General features: G+C 35.9%; 1 protein-coding gene across 2 annotated transcripts; it reads right to left on the reverse strand.

The window, feature by feature from the left end:
• Positions 1–3,007: 3,007 nt before the first annotated feature.
• On the reverse strand, positions 3,008–23,550 carry LOC113232229 (DNA-binding protein Ets97D-like). 2 transcript variants are annotated; one of them, XM_026466885.1, is made up of 11 exons: positions 23,352–23,540; positions 20,885–20,980; positions 20,497–20,618; positions 15,720–15,870; positions 12,315–12,477; positions 11,626–11,751; positions 10,762–10,835; positions 9,120–9,211; positions 6,379–6,520; positions 4,121–4,274; positions 3,008–3,510 (listed from the first exon to the last, which is right to left on the reverse strand). In XM_026466885.1, exons 1-11 carry the CDS (start codon positions 23,497–23,499, stop codon positions 3,405–3,407), a joined length of 1,374 nt encoding a protein of 457 aa, XP_026322670.1. In that variant the 5' UTR covers positions 23,500–23,540; the 3' UTR covers positions 3,008–3,404. The 2 variants fall into 2 exon arrangements, with proteins under 2 accessions (XP_026322670.1, XP_026322671.1); XM_026466886.1 differs by lacking the exons at positions 9,120–9,211; positions 10,762–10,835 and having other exon boundaries at positions 6,379–6,461; positions 11,644–11,751; positions 23,352–23,550.
• Positions 23,551–23,825: the final 275 nt, after the last annotated feature.

Genomic DNA, 23,825 nt, shown 5'->3' on the forward strand with positions numbered 1-23,825 from the left:
TGTCTTGGATACAAACACATGTCAAAGCTGACACTGGCCCAAGCCTAGCGGCCGCCATTAAGGAAATAGAATAGAATACAAACACATGACACGACAATGCTAGCGGTAGAAAGAAAGAAATATTTTTTTATTCCATAAAGAAACAACATAGTACACATACATACATTTACCGTTTACGAAACATGATTATTTTCTTGTCTTAATTAATTTGATAAATATCAAGGTATTTTATCAAGATAATTATTGTGATAATTATCAATCATAATTATCATTTCAAACACTGATGAAATGGAAACTGCTTGTTCAAATAAATTCTTTCTGTTCTCCATACTGTATTAATAACATAGGAACTAGATTTAATTATATGCTTACAATGTAATAAAACAACTTTAAAACGTAATAAATGTTTATTTTGTACATAACATAAGCATCTTTATTTACATTTATTTTAATACAACTTTCAGTTCATATTTTTTTAATTACCTCTTTAGCAAAGGGTATTCAATTCACAGTACAGTCGATATCATAAGATAACTGACCTCACCGTAACCTTCTATTTAGTTCTGAGTAGTTATTTATTTCAAAATATACATTATAAATTTACAGTATGACTCAAAGCACTCACAATGCTAGTCCTAAGGACAAGTCAATACATAAAATTATAACAATAACAAAGAACAAAACAATGGAATAATATTTTCTCAAACGTGCTCGGAAATGTTTGCATTACCTACTTTCAAAACCGAACACGGAAAGTTTGCCATTTATGGACCATGCGACTTGTTCCCTGCAAAGTAAATATGAAAATCCATTACTGTCCTCTTCTCTAAACTTTTAAATCTACCTGCTAACTGCTCAGTGTTCATAATTGCGAGAATTAAAACTACCTACCTGTACAGCTTACTTAAAAAAAAGGTAATGGCGGTAATATTTAAACTAAAGTGTTTTGGTATTCCGTTGTTTTTTCGTCTTTTTGGAATTTTGTACGCGAAAATAAGTGCTAGTGAGAAGAGCGATAACAAAAATACAGTAATAGATAAACTCAAACACAATGTGCCTGGAAAAACAATAACATTTTCTTATAGCAATTGTATTGTATAAATTTTAATGTTAGTCAAAGTTTTTTTACCATTTATATTATAAATCGTCCTCTCTTTAGTCTTTTATTATTTCCTCGCATTGTTTGAGAAAAATACTATACATGCCTCTGCGGGAACGGGGATTGCTTGACTCGTATTAATACAAGGCCTCGCTGGCGCTCGTCCTCGTAACTCGTACTCATCCAGCAATCCCTTGCTTCCCGGCCTCTGCGATAATGTACTATAATCAATCATATTAAGTAACACTATGGTCATATCAGATAGTTATTTTAAAAAAATTCATAATCATATAATTTTTCGGTGAGCACATCGGCGTCACGGACCTTGTTCCGAAGAGTATTGAGCAAGGCGATCGACGTGTCAGTGTGAAGGTGTTAGAATCGAGAATTCGCGAGCTTTCTCGCGACTTCACCTTGGGGCTGTAGTATTTCGTCGAATTTTTTCTCGTATCTAGTTTGTACGCTACACAATTGACCATAGAGTCCATTACGCCATGTGCAATATAGTTACAAAAATTCGCTTCTATTCAGTTCCGCTGTAACGTAAATTGAGCCTTAAAAAAATAACGTTGAGTCGTGAAATAATTTTTTGTATGACTTCCTTTTTGCATCGTTAATGAATGAGGCAACTTTTTAAGTCAATTTGGTCTTTAATTACATTACATAAAATACAAATTGTAACCAAAAAAGCTGGAATTCCTTTACAGTTTTCTGTTGAATGCTTAAGTAGGCAATCAAAACCAAATAGTAGGCTAGGAGGTCAGTAAGTCGATTGTACTTCTCGACCGGCAAAGGCTACAAACGTAAAGTTATCGAAGGAAAGTTACGTGCCGTATCGACGAGCACTGTTTTCAGCATTTGTGCTTAAAGCTAGAAAGTTAGATCGTATCTTTTCGAGTTCTTAGATTTTCGCGATTGTTACACATAGGAAGTGAAACTACTTTTCCGGATTTAAATCGCGTATATTTGTTTTTTTTTCAAACAAACCGACGTTTCGGGCCCTTTACAGGTCCCATGGTCACGGTTTACTGAGGTGTCTGTTTGGGATTTTCCAGTATTTCCTCTAATGAAAAATCCCATACAGACATAAGACTGCAGTATTAATTAATATGTTTTAGTTTATTCTAATTTCTATTATTAATTAATAATAAATTGAACTTAAGAAAAATTTATTCAATAAAATAATTTGTGAAACTTAATATAGCGTAAATTAGATAGTTTTCTTTGTAAAATTAAAAATAAGGTATTTAATTAACAACTATTGTAACTATAGTGAACAAAATAGGGTGGTTTGCATCAATATTAGACATAACTGGTTGAAGACTGTACCACCTCAGTCAACCGTGACCATGGGACCTGTAAAGGGCCCGAAACGTCGGTTTGTTTGAAAAAAACAAATACACGTGATTTAAATCCGGAAAAATATTTGGATTTCCTATCAATGACTTACAAATAAATGGACGACGGGTCTAATACAAGAACCACGAAAAAAATGTCCCAAGTCAACCTATTTAAACGTAGTGACATGTAAAGGAAAATGAAAAGGCTAAAACGTTGAATTTAAATTGTAATGTCATCGCAGTACTGTCTAATTTTGCTTGCTTCGCTGTCAGTCGAACAAACAAGACTAAAGCGTGAATTACGCTCTGTATACGATTTTAACGCCCTATAAGTTCGGACACTTTTTAGCGCGGGCCCGACGTCCATATAATTGTAAGTCAATGTTTCCTATCGTATCTTTTTTTTACAGTCGTGCACCTGATGGTAAGCTACACGCCTGTCCATAACAGTTGCAGTGCCACTCAGAGCTTTAAATCGCAAAGATCTGAGGGGCACTGCCACTGCGCCCGTCACCCTGAGACATAAATTGACAAGTCCCATGTGTCTGTAATTTCACCAGCACCCTTCAAACGCGGAACACAGTAATACTGACATTACTGCTTGGCGGCAGAAATGGGTAACGTGGCAGTACTTCCTTGGACGAACTGTTTCACAAAGAGCTCTACTGCTATTTAAAATCTAGTATCACTTGAATGTCATCAAAACAGGATCATACTTCCTTTGAATACATTTCAAGACTCTGCCCAGCAGTGGGTTGCATAAGTTTAGTGCACACAGCCATAGATTAACTTAACATGTATAGACAAACTGCCACTTTAAAAAAATGCAAATTGGAACATTATGTATGTGAAGGCACAATGTATGCATGACCCACTGGACAGTTATTGTTATAATCCGCTATATAAACTACCGAACAGATTATACGGTCCACCTGCTTGATAGTGTCATATATCTATAATATTTATTAATTTTTTTTAGTGGCTAAATGTACTTCTTTGACTAACTCCGCGAGCTCGGCTGGACTGTACCCCAGCAGTTGTCGAAGGTCACATACAAACTTGTACACGAATCTGCAACGATAAAAAATATCAATAATATTATTTTGGGCACTCTGTATAAAAAGAGATCGCTGCTTTGTGGCGTAACTTAAAGAGTCCATGGATCGAAATTTAAATAAATATTAGTTTGCTAACCGTTAATTGATAATTTTATTGATCAAGTATTCATTAGGCCGATTGATCGAGTGTTCATTGGATCGAATGCTTAATCGATCGAGTGCTCATTAGATCGAATGCTTAATAAATAAATAACGCACACTAGGGGTGGTGGTCTGCCACGCAGTGTCACCAGGTTCAATTTCAGGGCCGGGAAAAATATTTCTATGGCCTACATTTATTTCTCACGTGAGTGTAATTGTGTAATTTGTGGTTGTCTATGACACTCATAATGCAAGGCTATGAGTGTGTGCGTTATTTGTTCATTATTTAATTAAGCATTCTATCTAATGAGCACTCGATCAATTAAGCATTCGATCTAATGAGCACTCGATCAATTAAGCATTCGATCTAATGAACCCTAGATCAATTGAGCATTCGATCTAATGAATACTCGTGTGCGTTAATTAAAAATTCCTTTCATTTTACATGGATTGTACTTTTGTATAACACCGTGGTTGCTTACCTCTTTCCTGAGACTTTGGCGATCATGTCCCCGTCGTAATAGTACCTCAGCGCCCTGGACAGCTTCTCATAGTTCATGGCCGGCTTGTGTTTCCTCGCGCCCCACAGGCGGGCCACTCTCTCTGGCTCCAGCAGCTTGAATTCGCCTTCTGTCCCTAAAGGATTATGCACAACCAACTTTAGCTGACCTCACAAAAAACATTCTCCGCAATCGCCGACATGCGCTTAATGGTAAGGGACATGTCTACCTATAATAATAATATCATTTATTACCTGCCAACAATTATAAAACATGCGACACGCCTGTCCTTAAGGAAATAATAAATAAACCTACATATCTTTGCCTTACTTTCTCAAATTCTTATCTTAAAGCACAAAGTTCACACACTGGCTTTAACCTGTCCTTAAAGTAATGTATCCAAATTAAGACCCTTGATAAGATATTTAAAATAATTAGTAAGGTTTGCCATCTCTTGAATAATCACTCTTTATTAAGACACGAGTTTCAGAAATTAAGGCATCGATATGTCATGTGATAAAAAGTACTTTTAAAGCATTGACTTACAATTATATGGACGTCGGATCCGCGCTAAAAAGTGTCCGAACTTATAGGGCGTTAAAATCGTATACAGAGCGTCATTCACGCTTTAGTCTTCGTTTGTTCGACTGACAGCGAAGCAAGCAAAATTAGACAGTACTGCGATGACATTACAATTTAAATTCAACGTTTTAGCTTTTTCATATTCCTTTACATGTCATTACGTTTAAATAGGTTGACTTGGGACATTTTTTTCGTGGTTTGTGTATTAGACCCGTCGTCCATTTATTTGTAAGTCAATGTTTTAAAGTGAATTCTTTTTTAATGCGCACACTCATTGTCGCGGGTGCCATGGACATACACATAGACAAGCACAAATTACACCCAAACTCACTAAATGTAGGCCGTATAAATATTTCTCCCGGCCCTGGAATCGAACCTGGGATGTCAGCGAACACTTAGAAACATTTCCTTCGACCCGGCCGGATTCGAACTGCCGTCTTCTAGCAAACCGTGCCAGAAACTAAGCCACGGAACGAAACCGAGGACCTCACGAATTTTTCTATGTGCTTGTTGTCGGACTTTTGTTTTTGGTTTTCAACGACTTTTTAGCCGCAGCGAAATCTAAGATAAAAAAATATAAATATTTTTCTGAGAGTTCGATCTTTAACTGAAACTATAGTCTGTCTTTTTTGAAGACGGAGTAAAATGACAGTTCATTGCGAACAGCTAGTGATTGCAGTCGATAAATATTCTATCGACCATCGATAGAGTATTTATTAGTCACGCTTTTGGAATGAACAGCCGAACTTGTTTCATTTGAATAATCTTCGACCCATTATTCGTCCAATTACTAAGCACAAGTTCATTTAAATAGTAAATTTTTGTAATTTCATACATACACTGTATTTATAACTGTGCCTATGAAAAACACAAAGAGTAGACATATTTTAAAGTTTTTCATTTTAATTCAATATAGATAATCAAATCCGCATGTTACTGATAAAATGTGTATGAATAAAAAATTATTTTGATACTAGTAGCTAGCTCTCAAAATAAGAATGAAGAAGGCAATACGGAAATTAGTAATGGTTACAGACATTTCTGGCATTCTTTCACAATCTATCGATAGCAACTACATGACTATTTAAAATTTTATGAAAACTGGCAACCGTACAAATGTCATTTTACTCCGTCTTCATAAAAGACAGACTATAGTGGAGTAATTTCTCAAATCATAATTGAATATCAATTCAATAAAAAATGAATTGTATTTTTTTATATAATTATTGTTCTGTTATCGAAAAATTCACCAATTGTTTAATACAATAAGTTTTACTTTTGTATTAACTGTTGTTATAATTATTAATACAAAGATCGAATACTCTGAAAAAATTCCTTCGATCCGGCCGGATTCGAACCGACGTCTTCATACCGTGCCAGACGCTATACCAACTAAGCCACGGAACGAACCAGCGGAACTCACGTGTTTTGCTGTTTGTTGTCGTGTTTTTGTAATTGGTTTTTCAACGACTTTTTAGCCGCAGCGCCATCTATGAGAAATCTTAAGTATTTCGTCACCCAGTTAGATACCTTCACAGCTGCCAGTCCTGGCTAGAGATGTCGCTATTCATTGTATTTAGTTTTTTTAGTCTATTTTGTTATAGTCTTTTTTAAAAATTATGTCGTACTTTGTTGACGATGGTGATGACTGTACTTACCATGCCACCTAATGGCATCGTAGTACTCAGCACTAGTAAGCAGCTCTAGTAGAAATTGCCATAATTGAATCTGTCCATTGTTGCCGCTCCGTGAAGACACAAGGGCAGTCAGGTCTTCGTCCAGGCTTTGGCTTATTATAGCCTGAAAAGCGAGATTTGAACCGTTATAAAGATATTTTAGTTTGATATTATTTGTAACATACTAACAACGTCTCTGGACTAATTACTAACATCATAAACATCAGCTAATATAGAAGATTTTAATGCCATAATGCGAAAGAAACCGGACTCGCTGCTCTGTAGACTACGGGGTAGTTGCAACCCCATCCTAAGGGTAATACCAGGGCGACATGATTCCCCGATCATAATACATTGTGTAGACAGATGCATCTCGCACACAAAAATAATGACTAAGAAGTAGTTGTAATTGTAATGTAATGGATTTCCCTATGACACGTAATTTCTATAAGTTTAATTGTAATTTTATTAAGTGCTAATTTTAGTATTTTGAATTTTTACTTTCGACTTAATTATGATTATTTCAGTGAATGTTATATTATACTATCAATTTTGAATTGACGGCAGCAAAATTAAAACAGCTATCTGAAAAAAGGCGGATAAAGCTAACTAAATTGAGTTTGAATAAAAGACATTGAAAAACACAAAATATAGACTTTTATCAAAAAGTATTTTTTTTTTGTAAATAACCGTGTACTCTTCTGCCTTCAAAGAATTGTTGCGAGAAAACACAAAATATTCGTATACAAAATCGAATATTCTGTACACAAGCTGGTGCGTCTTTAATGAACCTATTTATGAAATTCAGCCTCTGCATTTTATACAAAAATCGTATTAAATACGTCGACAACCTAAACTTATAAATTTGCCTGTTTGGGGATTGTAAAGGTCACATCAAATGTGACATATGAGTGTAGGCGATATGGCATTCACACTGCGTCGATAATGAACCGGCCATCTATATGAACATCGTCAGCTTACTGCATTGCATGTGTGATAGGTTTAGAAAATAATAACAGTAATTACTTTAAAACTTGAAAGGTTGTCGACAAAATATTACAATCGTATTTTGAATATTTTGACATCTCGATTTTGAAAATGTTAATGTACACTTCATATACAATACACCATACAGTCAGTTGTTACTAATATAGTATAAGATTGCTTACTAACAAACTATGGACTTATGGTGTCTGAAAATAAAAGATTTTTATTTTAATTTAATTTTATTTATAAACAACAACGACGCCTTACTTTCTTGAACTCGTATCTCATAAAAAGTGATTATTCAGTAGATGGCAAACTTACTATTTATTTTAAATTTCTTATCAAGGGTGTTAATTTGAATGCATTACTTTAAGATGAAGGAGATGTGATATCAACCTGCAAAATTTGTATATCGAATCAAATCAAATTCATTTATTTCAGACAGATACATGCCATATTCTTATAATAGTTACACAATTATCTATATAGTCTCATCAGGACCTACCAATAATCAAAAACAAAAATGACAAGCCCTCAAATTGAAGGTGAATGCAGTCTCATGCAATGAAGCATGCTCGGGCAGTCAACCCTACCAGCCACAACGCGAAGAACGTCATTTGCCAAAAAAGTTTTGACGTTGGCTCCGCCCAAATTTGTGAAACAATATGCCTGAAGTTCGCGTGACATGCGACAGGAGACAGGACAGGGAATAACTCTAAAACTAAAGGCATTAAAAAAAAATCCGTAGTGACAGTTGTCGATCATGCATAAATATGATTAATTATCTAATTTTTGTCCTAATAACCTGTAGCATTTCGAGGATAAATCGAAAAAATGTGAAAATTAGAGGTCATTTCGTGATTTTTATCTAACGAGGAAACTTTATTGTTTTATGTTTCTGATTAATGTCTATGCTTGAATATATCGTGTAGTTACTCATACAATATTTTATTTTTAACTTTAAAGTGGATATACCCCTCTAAAATCAAATCGAAGATTAGGAATTCTTCCTCTGCTCCCTCTTAAACAGAATTCTCATAACCTCAGAAGATTTTTTTATAACATCAAGTGACGGGACGAATAAATCGTGCGCCTGATGGTAAGCACACGCTTGTCCATGGCAGTTGCAGTGCCACTTAGAGCTTTAAATCGAAAGCTCTGAGGGGCACTGCCACTGCGCCCGTTACCGTGAGACTTAAGTTGACAAGTCCCACGTGCCTGAATTTCACCAATGCCTGTAACCTCGTGGAATTACATCTATATGCGAAGTTTTATTGCAAACGGTTACCGAGTAACATACATACGAAAAAAAACTTATTTATAGCCATTGACTTACAATTATATGGACGTCGGGTACGCGCTAAAAAGTGTCCGAACTTATAGGGCGTTAAAATCGTATACAGAGCGTCATTCACGCTTTAGTCTTCGTTTGTTCGACTGACAGCAAAGCAAGCAAAATTAGACAGTACTGCGATGATATTACAATTTAAATTCAACGTTTTAGCCTTTTCATATTCCTTTACATGTCACTACGTTTAAATAGGTTGACTTGGGACATTTTTTTCGTGGTTTTTGTATTAGACCCGTCGTCCATTTATTTGTAAGTCAATGTTTATAGCCTTATTTTGAAGTCAAAATACTATAAGAGCACACTAGATAATGATTTTATGTTTACTTCAAATTTCAAATATCACTGTACCCATCCCATGTGAAATGGACTATAGTCGTTTTGTTACCTGTTTAGGTTTCTTTCTAATGGCGGCGTGAGGTAAATCAAGAATATCTTTTGATGTCGTAGCCGCCGTCGCCTCTTCGTGTTGTACCACAGCTGGGAAAGAAACAAAATTAAATATTGGTCAATAATAATTATAATAAAGAAATAAATAAAGGGTTTTTCAACAATAACTTTGTTTTGCAAATCAAAATAAAACTTTGGTTTTGGAATTGTGAATGAAAAATGATATCTGATAAATGTCCACCACGAGCACAGTAACAGATGTCGATTCTTTCATTAAAGATTTTAATCACTTTTTGATAAAATGGTGCATCTATTTCGTTAATCACTTCACGAATTTTGAGTTTTAAAGCTGCAATCATTGACTTACAAATAAATGGACGACGGGTCTAATACAAAAACCACGAAAAAAATGTCCCAAGTCAACCTATTTAAACGTAATGACATGTAAAGGAATATGAAAAAGCTAAAACGTTGAATTTAAATTGTAATGTCATCGCAGTACTGTCTAATTTTGTCAGTCGAACAAACGAAGACTAAAGCGTGAATGACGCTCTGTATACGATTTTAACGCCCTATAAGTTCGGACACTTTTTAGCGCGGACCCGACGTCCATATGATTGTAAGTCAATGGCTGCAATCGATTCGATTGGCTCCATATAGACTCTGTCCTTAACATAACCCCATAAAAAATAATCCAGCGGTTTTAAATCACATGTTGGCCACTTAAAGGCTGAATTTCGTGTGCGATCGGGAAATTTGGTTTGCAATAAATTCATTGTTTCGGTCGCACCCTTAGGAGATGTGTCTGACCCAAACATATTGTTGTTCCAATTAATTTCATAAACATTTCAGTTTTTTTATCATCATGATAAATAAATTATCATTAATTATATTACCATGATAAATAAATTATCATTAATTATATTAACATGACAAATAAATTATCATTAATGATATTGTCATGATAATTATATTATCATTAATTATATTATTGGTTACGCACTAAATCCTCCTTGGTATATGGAGTAGAGGCCTGCTCGTTGGTGGGCCGTGTACAAAAATAATAATCCATCATTGATTCTAAATATTCTTCTTGTCAAGTTTTTTTAAAAATTAACCTATTATGTTCCACTGCTGGGCAAAGGTCTCCCTCAAAATCCTCCATTGCTCCCTGTCTTTGGCGATCTCCCACCATTCCTCACAATCCCATCAAGATCATCCCGCCAACGCCTTCTCGGCCGTCCATGCCGTCTCTTTCTATCGCCGGGCACCCGGTGATATTCGCTATATATCTATCATTCGTTCATCTACGCCGACAGGTATCTTCAGGTGACTGGATCCCGTGCTAGCCATTCGCATTTTTCGCATAGTATTTTTTTTTATAATATGAAGTGACAGGACGAACAAGTTGTGCACCTGATAGTAAGCAACACGCCTATCCATAACAGTTGCAGTGCCACTCAGAGCTTTAAATCGCAAAGATCTGAGGGGCACTGCCACTGCGCCCGACACTGAGACATAAGCTGAGGCTATTTACGCGCCCTACTAATTATAATGATAATCTACCATTATCGTTAATTAATTATCGTTATAATTATCACTTCGAACCCTGGCTTTTAATTAGTAAAATAAATGCTTACCAATAAACTTGCATTTTCGTAACAATTCAAAATGTGTCCAGAACAGGTCCCCTGGGTCAGATGGCACTTTATCTCTGAAAATTAAAAAAAATGTCCTTTTTAGTTTAACGGACAGTGGGACAGGGTGATATTTTTAGATCAACCCATTTATACGGCCCACTGCTGGGTACGTGTTTCCTCTCAGGCGAAGGTACAGGCCATAGTTACATTTATTCGTATAACCTTTAATAAGTACAAAGCCGAATTAAAAAGGCTACTTTATGCTACCCGAGTCGCCACTCACATGAACACATTTATTTATACATAATTTACTATATTTAATATACGTACTTCCATTAAATGCATCCATGTACTTTTGTAATAATAACTAAAGTTGTAAAAACAAAATTGTACCTAACTAGATGACAAGTAGAGTAACCAATAAATAGAAGCAACATTAATCTTAAACAGTTAATTTGTAAGTAGTTAAACTTTTAGTTTTTTTTTAAATACTCCTAACTTATTAATGAAACAACACACAAAATCCGAGCCACAATATTTACTGTTTTGACCACTTGTTTGTGTGTTTTGTAAGTTGTCCTAAATAAATAAACTAATAAAAAATTTTCATGGACAACTCACCCTTGACCAAAAAATTGACTATACCAAAATTGTTTTCACAAAAAAGACTTAATGGTTCTTAAGACAGTTTCCTTGTATCTTCTATGATTTCGGATTTCCTCAAATTGTTCCATTAAAAAACACTGTATAAATACCCGGCGAGAAACAGCAGTATTTTTCGCTACACACAGCGATAGCGAATATCGTTTACATCTGAACAGGCCTTTATGCACGCCAAAAAGCCATATACCGCAGTGTACTTACTTAAAATCGACGTTGTTGATGGCACATAGCTCTGAGCCGTTCATGTTCCAGTCCGAGAGTTTGACACCTGTCAAATTGAACTGACGGACTGCCCACTGGATCCATAATTTGACATGTTGTACGGACCTGCGGTAAAACACACCATTAATTTTAAAGTGTTGTGTTTCATATGTAATTCTTGTGTTGGCGGGGACCGGTGTGCAGCAGTGGTAGTTATAAGTATTATAACTCTGGTAAATATAGGACCAAGAGTTAGCTGCAAAATGTACTGTATATGAGGAACAATTCTATCGTTTCCCTCCATTTATATTATTGAATCACCGCTATTCGTAAGGAAAAACATTGACGAATTTAAATATTGCACCAGCGCTAGGCGCAACAAACAACTACAAAGTCCGCCCGTAAAAATGTTTTATTTAAATATTTAAAAACAGCACACACCCTAAAGCTATACAAATCTTTAATTATATACCTAACAGTATAAAAGAGGAAATAATAAATAATAAAATAAAATCGTATTTATTTGACATGTCAAATACATTATAAAAGAACCTGAAGTCGGTTAAATAGGATTGGATTCCTCGTACATATAGTCTTTTTTTATTATCTGAGGTCACCAGATACATTGAACCTTTCTCGCTCTCTCCGTCGCAACCTGAGAGACCTGTGAACGCCTGTTTACAACTCACCACTGCGCCGGGTCATCGGGTATCCTGGCTCTGGCGTGGTCCAGTTTGAACTGCGCGTCGACCACCCACTTGACGGCCGCAGCGTGCGGCCGCATTTCTCCTTCCAGACATGTCTCGACAAGTTCCCCTGGCTCAGTTGTCGTGGTGTCTTCTAGCTCTAAATCTGAAGAGCCATATACATGTTAGACTTGTGTCGATCGATCATTTTTGATAACCGGGTCGATTATGACCAGGGATTGGAATAGGTTGTTTTTTTTTTAAGGTTAGTTTTTTTACCTAAACCTTGGAGGAACATAGACAGAAAATGGAGACTGCCATGGAGACTGCCGTTCGACAATATTTTTTAGGTCCTGGACCTGTTCGAGATTCGGGAAATCACTTAAGTACCTTAGAATAATAACGCATAGAATGATAGTTTCATATCAAACGATCTGTCACAAGTGAGGCAAAAATCAAATTCATGTAGGCTGGTTTTAGTAGTAGGTTAATTTTCGGTTTTAGTGAATATTTATATAAAAATACAAGTTGAAACGCGTTACTTCCTTGTGGAATGTGATGTTAGTATCTATTTTATGTTTGTCTGACGTATTTTTACACTCATTTACCGCACAATTCGTCATTTTTAGCTAAAATTCTTGAGCTGTTCGCGGTGCAAGTTGACCTTGAGCACTGAAGGCCCGCCCGCTCGTGTAGGCCCTTTTGGCGCGCTTCAATTTGCCTCACTTAGCGTGTGCGGACTAGGTTTCTATGCGTTATTATTCTAAGTTAAGTACATTAAAAATTAACGTAATTGGGGACAGGCAGGCGGACTATATTTATCTTAACTTTGCGACGTAGTGGGTCGGATCAGCGATATTGCGGACATTGGATTTTTTTCTGTAGTATATTTTTTTATATAACATACGTTGCCCTGATCCCAAAGTAAATAGCAAAGGCATTTGTGTCATGGAAATCGGTAACAACGACGGTACCACAAACACCCGAACCTGACACAATATAGAAACTTAGTTTTCTACATTGACCCGGCCGGGCAAGGATCCCGGTACGCATAACTTTATCGCCGTACTTTATCTGACCTTCTATTTTTACATGATATACTAAATAATAAAATAAAGTGCTGCAATATCCTAAATCAAATAAATATTAACATACCATATAAATACCCCCGTCATAAAATAACCAAAATCTTTAAGATACCACGTTGCCGGACTAACCTAGCTTTGCACAGTCCATTATCTAGATTCTGCTCCACTTATAACCAAATTAATTCTCAAATTGATATAGACATCTTTTATTCTTCTCGTAATGTTTTCAAAAATCAAATTCTTGAATCGCTTCCCCAATAATTTTATAAGTAATTAGTAATTAAAGTAATAGTAAGTAGTACGTATGTGTATGTATGTATGTATGTATGTATATCTATATATATGTATAATTTCGTGTTATTGTTTCTGTTGCATAGATATTAAATGCTGTGTACATCTGTAATGGGTAGACATATAAGTACAAAACTAATGTGAAACTACACTATTACCTAAGAGTATATGTACTACTGTTGATGTACCTTAACTATAAAATAATAAAATAACTTTCTATATTGTCTCGGGTCTTTGTGGCATGATCGTTGTTTTTGATTTTCATGACACAAGCGCTTTAGTTACTTACTTTGGGATGAGAGCAACGTATGTGGTGTTGTCTAATACATACATACTTAAGCTCGCGCCCTTGTCCAACTCTATCCTGACACAACTATCGAACCGCACATACATCAACTACGTTTTTCATACAACGTCTTTCATTCTTGTCACTTGGGGTTCCAGCCTTTTTGAGGATATCACTGATCTGGTCAATGTAACGCCTAACCCTTCCATCCACATTCGCATCATAAATCTGTTCGGTAATTCTTCTCACATCCATCCGCTCTACATGCCCAAACCACCTCAACATTACTTTCTTTATTCCAGTCACCACATCCTCTTTCACGTATTATTGTATTCTTCACTCTATCACTCAACTTCAGTCCACAAATTTTCCTTAAAGATTTCATTTTCACTGCATTAATTATACTTTCATGCTTCTTCTCCCACACCCAATTCTCACTATCAAACGTCAGTGTAGGGACCAGCAAAGCATAGTGTACGGACATGTGTGCTTTTTGGGATACGATGTTGCTCCCCATCAGACCATTCATGGCTCCATTTACTGTTGTCTAATATTTATAATAATTTAATAGCTTTTTTGTGGTTACTTCGTAAAAGAAGTGTTTGGAATGGCTACCAGTGGCGAGGCGTCCACATAGCTCGATTACCACTGGCTTGCCTAAAATTGTCCACGTGCCTATTACCAGTGATAGCGCGATCGAAAACATTTATTCAGAATATTCACTATTAAACGCGTAACAACTTGTCCCGATACATCTCTATCAATCAGCGCGAGGTGGGCCGGTGGATCTGCGAGTTCTATTTCATTCATGAAATCTACGAGCTTCCATCAAAATATATCATACATCAACTGCCTCCGTGGTCGAGCGGTTACCATGCCGGACTGCCACGCAGAGGTCACAGGTTCGATTCCCGGGCCGGGAGAAATATTTGTATGGCCTACATTTATTTCTCTCATGCGTTTTGGTGTGATTTGTGGTTGTCTATGTGTGTCCAGGCACCCGCGATACAGGGTTTCCCTAGTGCGGGGCTATGTTGAGTGCGTGCGTTGTTATTATTATTATTATTATATATTATATCACACATTCTCAAAAATCCGCTTTATAACATCTAAAGAAACAGCGGCCGAGAAGCCGGAATACTTCGAGTTATTGTCGAATGGTGTTCCCTTAAATGTAAACCTTATTCCAACAAATTATAGTTTAATTTGTTTTAATGTCAGAATCGTTGCCAGATGTAAAACTTTGTTAAAATAATGTAACAAAATTATTATAATAGCAAATTATTACAATATATGGGTAATTTCTATTTTGTAAATCTTAACGATAAATAGGTTACATATGTACTTATCTATATTTAATTGGGTGTATCTTTTTAATAGAACTACATAAAGAACGTATGTAGAATTAACATAGCAACACTAAGGGTCGTATTCCAGAACTCTACTCAATGCTCAAGTCAGGATTTGAGCAGACTTGAGTATGATTTCAAGCACTGGAAATACGACCTTAATGGCAAGGACTTGAGTATGATTTTCAATGCTTTAAATCATACTCAAGTCCTGACTTGAGCATTGAGTAGAGTTCTAGAATACGACTCTTAGCATTCATTAGTTTGTTTACAAACTTTCGTATAGAGGCGGGCAACTTAAAATGTAAAATTACTTTAAAATTTACGGTTATTTTATGTGTAGAATAAGCTACTATGAGAAGTGGACCTTACAAAGCGAGATATAAATACTCACAGTTAGGATATAAAGTGTTGGCCAATTCTGTGTCTGGCTTAAGAACGTCTAGGATATTGATCTTTTTCTCAGCAGGTCGTAGCGCTATGTTCACTTGCACTACTCCGGAGCCACGGATGCATTGTTCCACAAGCGTTTTGTGGCTCTCCAACTGCAAAATTATTAATATTAGGTTAGATTTAAAAGGGCAGCACGAACAGTCCTTTCAATACCACTACTTAAGAGTCTATACTACATCAGATCGAATTTTACCCGTACTAATGCGGTTTATTTGGCTTGAATACACCGGCAGGGACACAGGCTTTATTTCAGAGTGTCTTCTTTTACAAACTAAATTGAAGCTATTTGAAAAATGTATATCGTATAACGTGTTCTATTTAGCTCAGTTGATATAAGAAAAATCATTGGTATATCGCACTGCTATTACAATAGTGTTGTAACTCAAAATATGTGAAATTGAATATTATATCATTACTGAACGTAAAATTTGATTCTCTACACGTCGAAAGAACCGTTGTTAGAATATTGTAAGAAATAATCAAAAGATATCCATTTAGCTCAAAATGAGACACACTTATGTGAGGTCTAGTTCTGGCCAAAATAATCCTTGTTCAAAAACATTATCTTTTCCATTTTAATTTTAAATATATTTGAGAAATTGTTTAAGTGTCTATACTAAACTACAACATACATACATTTTAATGATTTTTTTTTGCGGGACGTGAGTAATTCGTTTTTCATCGATTCTGAGGAAGTCCACTTTTTGAGTTAATACACTATTGTATTACCAGTGCCATATGTAAAGTACCTATTGAATACCGCTGTTTTCTTGTAAATTTTTTTTTATTTTTTATTGTGACTCGGCAAAATGACTGCACCGCGCCTGATGGAAAGTGCGAATACAGTCCAGAGCTGAGAGTAACGGATGGAAAACACAAATATCTTCACTCCGTCACTATCATTTTGCCGGTCTGGCCAAATGCTTCTTCACACTACGTTTGAAGGACCCGATGTTATAGAGGGGAGGGAATACATGCGCCGGGAGTTGGTTCCACAATTTGATGGTTCGGCATAAAAACGAATTGCCAAACTTTTTAGCGCGAGACGGTATTTTATTTTATTTCGAGGTAAATTTGTGTTGTCTTTTCTATAGTGAAAATTTTTAGAAATGTTTTCACACCGTATACTAATCAGTATATATCCTAAATTTTACTATATATATTTTTTTAAGTGATTGATTCAACCCTTTCACTGTTATGCAAATCAACCAACCCACTGGCGCAAGTTGCCTGTCTGACGCTTTCCTATAGAATATATTTCGGTGAGTGTGCCCGTGAGTTCCATCAGGTCATCTCGCCCGCCCCTTTTATCATCGGACGTCCAGGCGTGCGATATCATCCTTGCTTGGTCGATTTTTTTTATGAAATCAAGTAACGGGACAAACAAGTCGTCCATAATAGTTGCAGTATCCCTGAGTGCTTTCAATCACAAAGATCTGAGATGCCATTGCGCCAGTCATAAGTTGACAAGTCACACGTGCCTGTAATTTCACCAGCACCCTTAACCTTCATAACCGAAATGTAGTAAAGCTTATATTACTGCTTTGCGTCAGAATTAGGTAAGGTAGTATACGTCTTTGGACGTATTCTTTCACAAGGAACTCTACTGCAATTAAAATCGATTTATTATACGCATAGCCCAGAAATGGAATTCCCTGCCTGCGACTGTTTCCAAGCACATACAACCCGAGAATCTTTAACGTGCGACTGGCATGTCTGTATTTTTTTGAGATATCATAAAAAACCATAGCCCAGTTTTTGAATAACGAAATTGTTTAATGCTATTTCAGCTATGCATAGTTAGGATAAGCTCCGATAAGCCGAACACGTTAACTTATTTTAACTGCTTTTAAAACAGAATCTTTTGCTATTTATATCGGATATTTGACCATTTGTCACTTAGCCGAGTTTTGATTAGTAGACGGCAGATCTCCTGAGCGAGCTCGTTCCATCGTAGATCCTATCATAGCTCCAGGGCTAGGTAGTGGTCAAGAGGAAGTCAATTTACTTTAAAAAAAATGTAACCAAAGTCCTTGATCACTCGGGGTACTCTCGCTTATACTCGTTTCTCACATGGTGTAAAAGATCAATTTGAAATTAGTAGAGGCGGCATAGATTCAAGAACGCGCGATAAAAAAATTCAACCGCTATAAAGATCTGCGGTCTATCGCTCTCTCAAATGGGCTACGGAACGAGTCAGCAGACTTTACGAATTTCCCTATGTGCTTGCTGCAGAACAGCATAATAAAACTTCAATTAAAAACTCCCCGATACATTGCATAGTTGAGATCCCTACACTAACTGGGCAATGAGTTGGTGAACTTTGCCTGAAAAAAAAAAACCCCTTTACAAAAAAAGTGTACTCCAAAATCAATAAAGACACCACCTGCAAACTCGTCGAGGTTATTTTAATTCATTTAATTTCCTTTTTGCATAATGTTATAGAATAGAATAGAATAATTTATTTCATAATATCAATGTCACAATATCACAATTAAAAATACAATGTCAAGGGATGATATGATCGTCACTAACGCAAACAATAATAACAATATAATTTCTTCCTTTGTTTATTTATTAATTTATTATTTATTTCATTTTCCTACAAAAGTATATAAGGAATCTTATTATTATATATTCCGCCCTCGTAACGAAGAAAGGCACAACTGTACGTTATATACAGCAGTTGTGTCTTTTTTTCGAGGGCAGTGTTATTATTTTATATACACATTTCAATTATGTATGTATTAAAGTATTTATTTTTATATTTACTTTAGATGAAGAGTGTATCTATTTGAAACACTTTCATTACAAGATATTCTTTGGTTGCACCCCCTTTTTCAACTCTTAAATTTCAATCTTAAGGTTGCCTGGAAGAAATTGCTGCTCTTATGATGTTGATGAATGAAATTAGCTTACTCTGTGATACTTGCATTACTGTTCGGTATTGTTATCGTAATTTTTAATGTGCAATAAAGAATATTTCATTCATTCATACATTCACGTTACTTTTTCTGTAAACAGTTGAGGAGTTTGTGTAATCTGCAGACTGTCCTGGTTGCAGAATCGGATTAAGGTTCCCATATTATTGTAGTGTCATCGGATTTAAAGATAAAGACATGGGGCCCACAGTGTAAATTGTCCTAACCCATCGAGTATATAACCAGAAATGGAGACGAAATAAGGGCATACATCCCTGGCACCTCATCAGGCAAATAGGCCTTATATCACTTTTAAATATCACATATCAGAAATCACAAATTAGATAGCTGAGTAGTAGTGTACGTCTCCGTATATTCCAAAAATATTCTGTATTTATTGCGATAAAGATATATCTCTAACAATGGGGGGCTGTTCCATTCGGTGATGTGGGAAAAACAGCAAACATCTAATTACAAAACAAACGGAATCACATTTCATCGGTAATTAAATATTCAATATGTAATTTTTCAATTTTCCTCAATTATAGCATAGCTCAAGTTAAGAAACAATTGACGACACCCGTCAGTTGTTTCGAATTGGGGCAGACCAATCGGAGCGCAGTAGTCACCGTAATGATTGGGCAAACTAATTTTCAAACATATTAAATGACATTTCGTCTCTATTTCTGATTATATACTCGATGTCCTAACCGCATATTTCCACAGAACGAGGGAAATGCCGTATGCCATTAAACTCTAAAAGTGTTGAAGTAAGCCAATCTAGCGATTTCGACGTCTGAAAGTTTTCCTATTATTTTTTAATCGTGTTAACTATTTATATACCCCGTTGTAATTTAGCATCTAAAGTTATACTTAGAAGTACAACTGGAAATACAAGGTATTAATATACTAATGTAATTAAATTATTTATTGGTAACAATATTATATGTTACAAGTCAGTTAGCAATACCATTCAACATTTGGAAAACTGAACATTATAATTATGTGTCATAAAAAAATAAATAAATAAAATGTACAATATCAAGTACAATATCAAATAATCAAAGATAAATCATGATACGCATTGACTTACAATTATATGGACGTCGGTACCGCGCTAAAAAGTGTCCGAACTTATAGGGCGTTAAAATCGTATACAGAGCGTCATTCACGCTTTAGTCTTCGTTTGTTCGACTGACAGCGAAGCAAGGAAAATTAGACAGTACTGCGATGACATTATAATTTAAATTCAACGTTTTAGCTTTTTCATATTCCTTTACATGTCAATACGTTTAAATAGGTTGACTTGGGACATTTTTTCGGGGTTTTTGTATTAGACCCGTCGTCCACTTATTTGTAAGTCAATGATGATACGATTGAAATTACATTGTGACATTTGACTTTAAGAAATAAGGAATTCTAAGTTATAGAATTGTTCTTCTTGTAGCCATTTCTTTACTAACTAAACGGTGATGCTGCACCTTTGATGTCATACGGTATCTTGTTGTATGCTAGTGCTTCAATTACATAGACAGACTGTTCTGACTTGGTTAAATTGGACAGAATATTATAAGGTTAAAATGTGTGTTGCTGCGTAAAGCATACCTCGTTAATCCCATTATGCTGAAACTTTTCTAAGTTGTTATGGACAAAGGTAGCTATTTGCTGTATTAGTAGGCCAGGAACGGTCATAATTTAGTATTTTTTTATTACATAACATCATCAGGTACTCCCGCCATTGCTTTTGGAGTACGAATATAATAAACATAGTATAATAAACAATGAAATGATACTTACCAATTTAGCATCTTGAAGCCAGAATGTATAATCGGAGAGGTCTACGCCAAGTCTTCGTTCCAACATTGTGCGCAGCTTTGATAGCCTCGTGCGAATGTCCATTAGTTGGACTATCACTTCCTCTGAAATGGAATATAATATAACATTAAATGCCAAAATTTAAATTAAGCCTTATTGGTCAAGGCTACTACTATGAATTCTGTATTATTATTAGATTTTGTTGGCAGCATAGTAACTCCCTTCTATCTTCTTAAAAAGACCCATTTGATAATGGCTTTTGGTGGCAGATGGCAAAGAAATTACTTACGTGCTATATGTACTTATTAGCCTCGCTAAGTCCGCAGTTATTATTATAATCAACAGTGTAGTTATAAAGAATATTAATTACCTCCTGAGTCATTGCTCTGCATAGTGTCCTCATCATCAGCTGTGTCAAAGACGGCCAACGGTGTTTGGAGGATCTCGGAGTTGGATTGCATAAGACCTGAAATAGCAAAATAGAAAATGTATGTAACTTTATCGTTGAGTGTCATAAAGAGCCTAGATAGACACTTTATTGCTCACAGACAATAATAGTACAAAAACACTTTAGAAGTAATGTGGGCAAAGGCGGCCTTATTGCTAAGAGCCAGTTCCAGATAACCTTTGAGGTAGAGGAAAGCCAATGAGAGCGGGAGATGTAGTGTGCTAATGGTGAAATTTGAAACATATAAGAACTAACATTATGTTATTATCATATAATAAATAACTTTTTATATTACTTTCCAGATATAGCTGCTTTTGAAGAATACTGGCTCAAATCAGAATAGTAAGTACTTTTCTTGTTACACAGATTTATTAAGAATGTGCCAATTTTATTTTAACTATGACACTGAGCTTTTTTACGACTCGTTAGTTTTGTGCATCAGATATTATTAGTTTTTTTTAATTGCATCAGGTGCATTGCTACATCGAAAAGCTCATAAATTTCAAATTAAATTTTGAACACAAATTCTGAAATCTCAGAGGTGCAAATCTGGATTTGAACCCACACCCCTCTGCTTGAGAGGTGGTAAGTCAAAGCAGTGGGCTGCCATGGGTAGATTCTTCTGCATATCTTGCACGCGTGCATATCTTAATTAAAATATAAATTATAAAACACAATCTACAAAATAGAATCATTATCACTAAACGACACCTTGATAGTATTTAAAATATCAATTGCAAAATATATAACAAAATCCCACTTACATTTTTAGTTAGTTAAATAAAAAGTAAAGAAAGAAAGAAAGAAAGAAATGTAATTTATTCAGCACAATACACGTGGAGTACAATATTAATAATTAGTATTAAAAGTGTATTATTGCACTGAAAAGGACCCAACTCAGCTAATACTGCGGCTGGGCCACAGCGCTGGTTTTCAGTGGACCCTTTTCGAAAATGCCGATTAAAAGAAATAAAAATATATGAATAAAATAAAAACAAATGTGGACGCGAGTTAAATAAAAATTTAAACATGAAACAATATAATTAAATAGGAAAATTAACACAAATTTCAGCTAATGTCCCAACAAAGATTCACTCTGCTTTTTCTTTTTAAATTTGTATTTTGAGGCGCATTACACAAATAAAATTGTTCCATAAGTATTTACTGTTATTTCAATTACAAGTAATTCTAATGGTATTGATGTGTTTTCAAAGATAGATCAGGCAAAACGGAGATGGACTGGGCATCTGTTGCTTGGGCCGGAGAAATGGAGCAGGATATCACCAATTGGTAACCACATGATGGAAAATGTAATAGAGGGTGTCATCATCAAAGATGGAAGAATGAGCTGAAGCTATTATTGATTAGTAGTTGTAGTGCTCCTTGTGGAAGAGTTCGTCCAGGGAAGTACTGCCACCTTACCTATTTCTGCAGCGAAGCAGAAACGTCAGCATTACTGTGTTCCAGTCTTGAAGGGTAAGGGTGCTAGTGAAATTACAGGCACATGAGACTTGTCAACTTACGTCTCAGGGTAACGGGCCCAGTGGCAGTGCCCCAGATCATGGCGATTTAAAGTTCTCAGTGGCACTCCAAGTGTTATGGACAGGTGTGGAGCTTACCATCAGGTGCATGACTTCTTTACACTGTCTACAAAATTTTCTCATAATGACACATGGACTACTCTCACGGTTCATAGGCAGGCGAGGGAAGCACCCCCAGTGCTCAATGCCAGTCTATCTCGAAAATTAAATCAACTCAAAAGGCAACAGGGTTAATGGGTCCATACAATAAACACCTTTTCAATTTAGGTATCACAGACAGCCCTCTATGCAGAGTACGCATGGAGGGGGTGAAAATGGCAGCGCACATCCTACTACAGTGCTCGGGTGTGCCAACTACAAGGCGAAGTGCATTGGAATGCCGAGGTCGCTCCCTGAAGTCTTCAGCAAACCGAGGAGGTTGCCGAGATTTCTGGAGGAGCTTGGGTGGCACGAGTAGGATCCTGCACCCACCACACGCAAAATAGGCGCCTTGACGTCGAATTGTGTACACCAGCCCGTTACACCAAGTACCAAGTAGACACTATCGAGACTCAACTGTCATTCGAACTAGGTTTAAGCAGAATAACAAAATATTATCATAATTGCGATACAATCACAGTGGAGTCTCAATAGCAATACAATGATTAGTGGTTTCAAGAAATGCTTGAAACTTGAGCTATGCTTTAGAAAGACCAGGACTAGCAGGACTGCTAATGGGGGAAGTACTACAGTAATAAATTCATCCTTAATTTTTAAGCCAGGAAACATTTGAAGTTTCGACGACTGTTTTCCTGTATTGCGTTCAAAGTCAAAATTGGTTGTGTAAAGTTTACATGTTTAGAACTTACCTAAATCAGATTCTGTAACGTATTGAGGTATAATAGATAGAGCGTCCGACATTTCAACACCGTCTGTTCCCTCATCGAAGGCATTTTCACCAGTTTCCATCTTAATAGCTCTAACGTTTAGAATATCGTTCAAGTCCGACACCTCCATCTTGATTTTCACAATTCAAATACAATAATATCACTAATATTCCACTTGCACCGCGCGTAGAAGGTTTTCAGCAAAGTTTTTCCGCAATTTTCACTGAATTTAAGCTAAATTTTTGAATAAAGGAAAAGGAAATCGGAGCGATAGCTACTTCCGCGTGCGCCAAAAAATTCATAGACAATTTGATGTTTTCTTCATCATTGACAGTTCCTAGACAGTTCATTTCCTGTGGTCGGATACGCGCTACGATGACAATTTTTAGGCAAAGCGCTCTCTAGCGGGCAGTAGCAAATTTAACAAGCATTTAGAAACTATTTAGTTCTAATACT

This window comes from Hyposmocoma kahamanoa, unplaced genomic scaffold (genome assembly GCF_003589595.1).
Source record: "Hyposmocoma kahamanoa isolate Upper Pololo Valley unplaced genomic scaffold, ASM358959v1 67, whole genome shotgun sequence".
Taxonomy (NCBI): Eukaryota; Metazoa; Arthropoda; class Insecta; order Lepidoptera; family Cosmopterigidae; genus Hyposmocoma; species Hyposmocoma kahamanoa.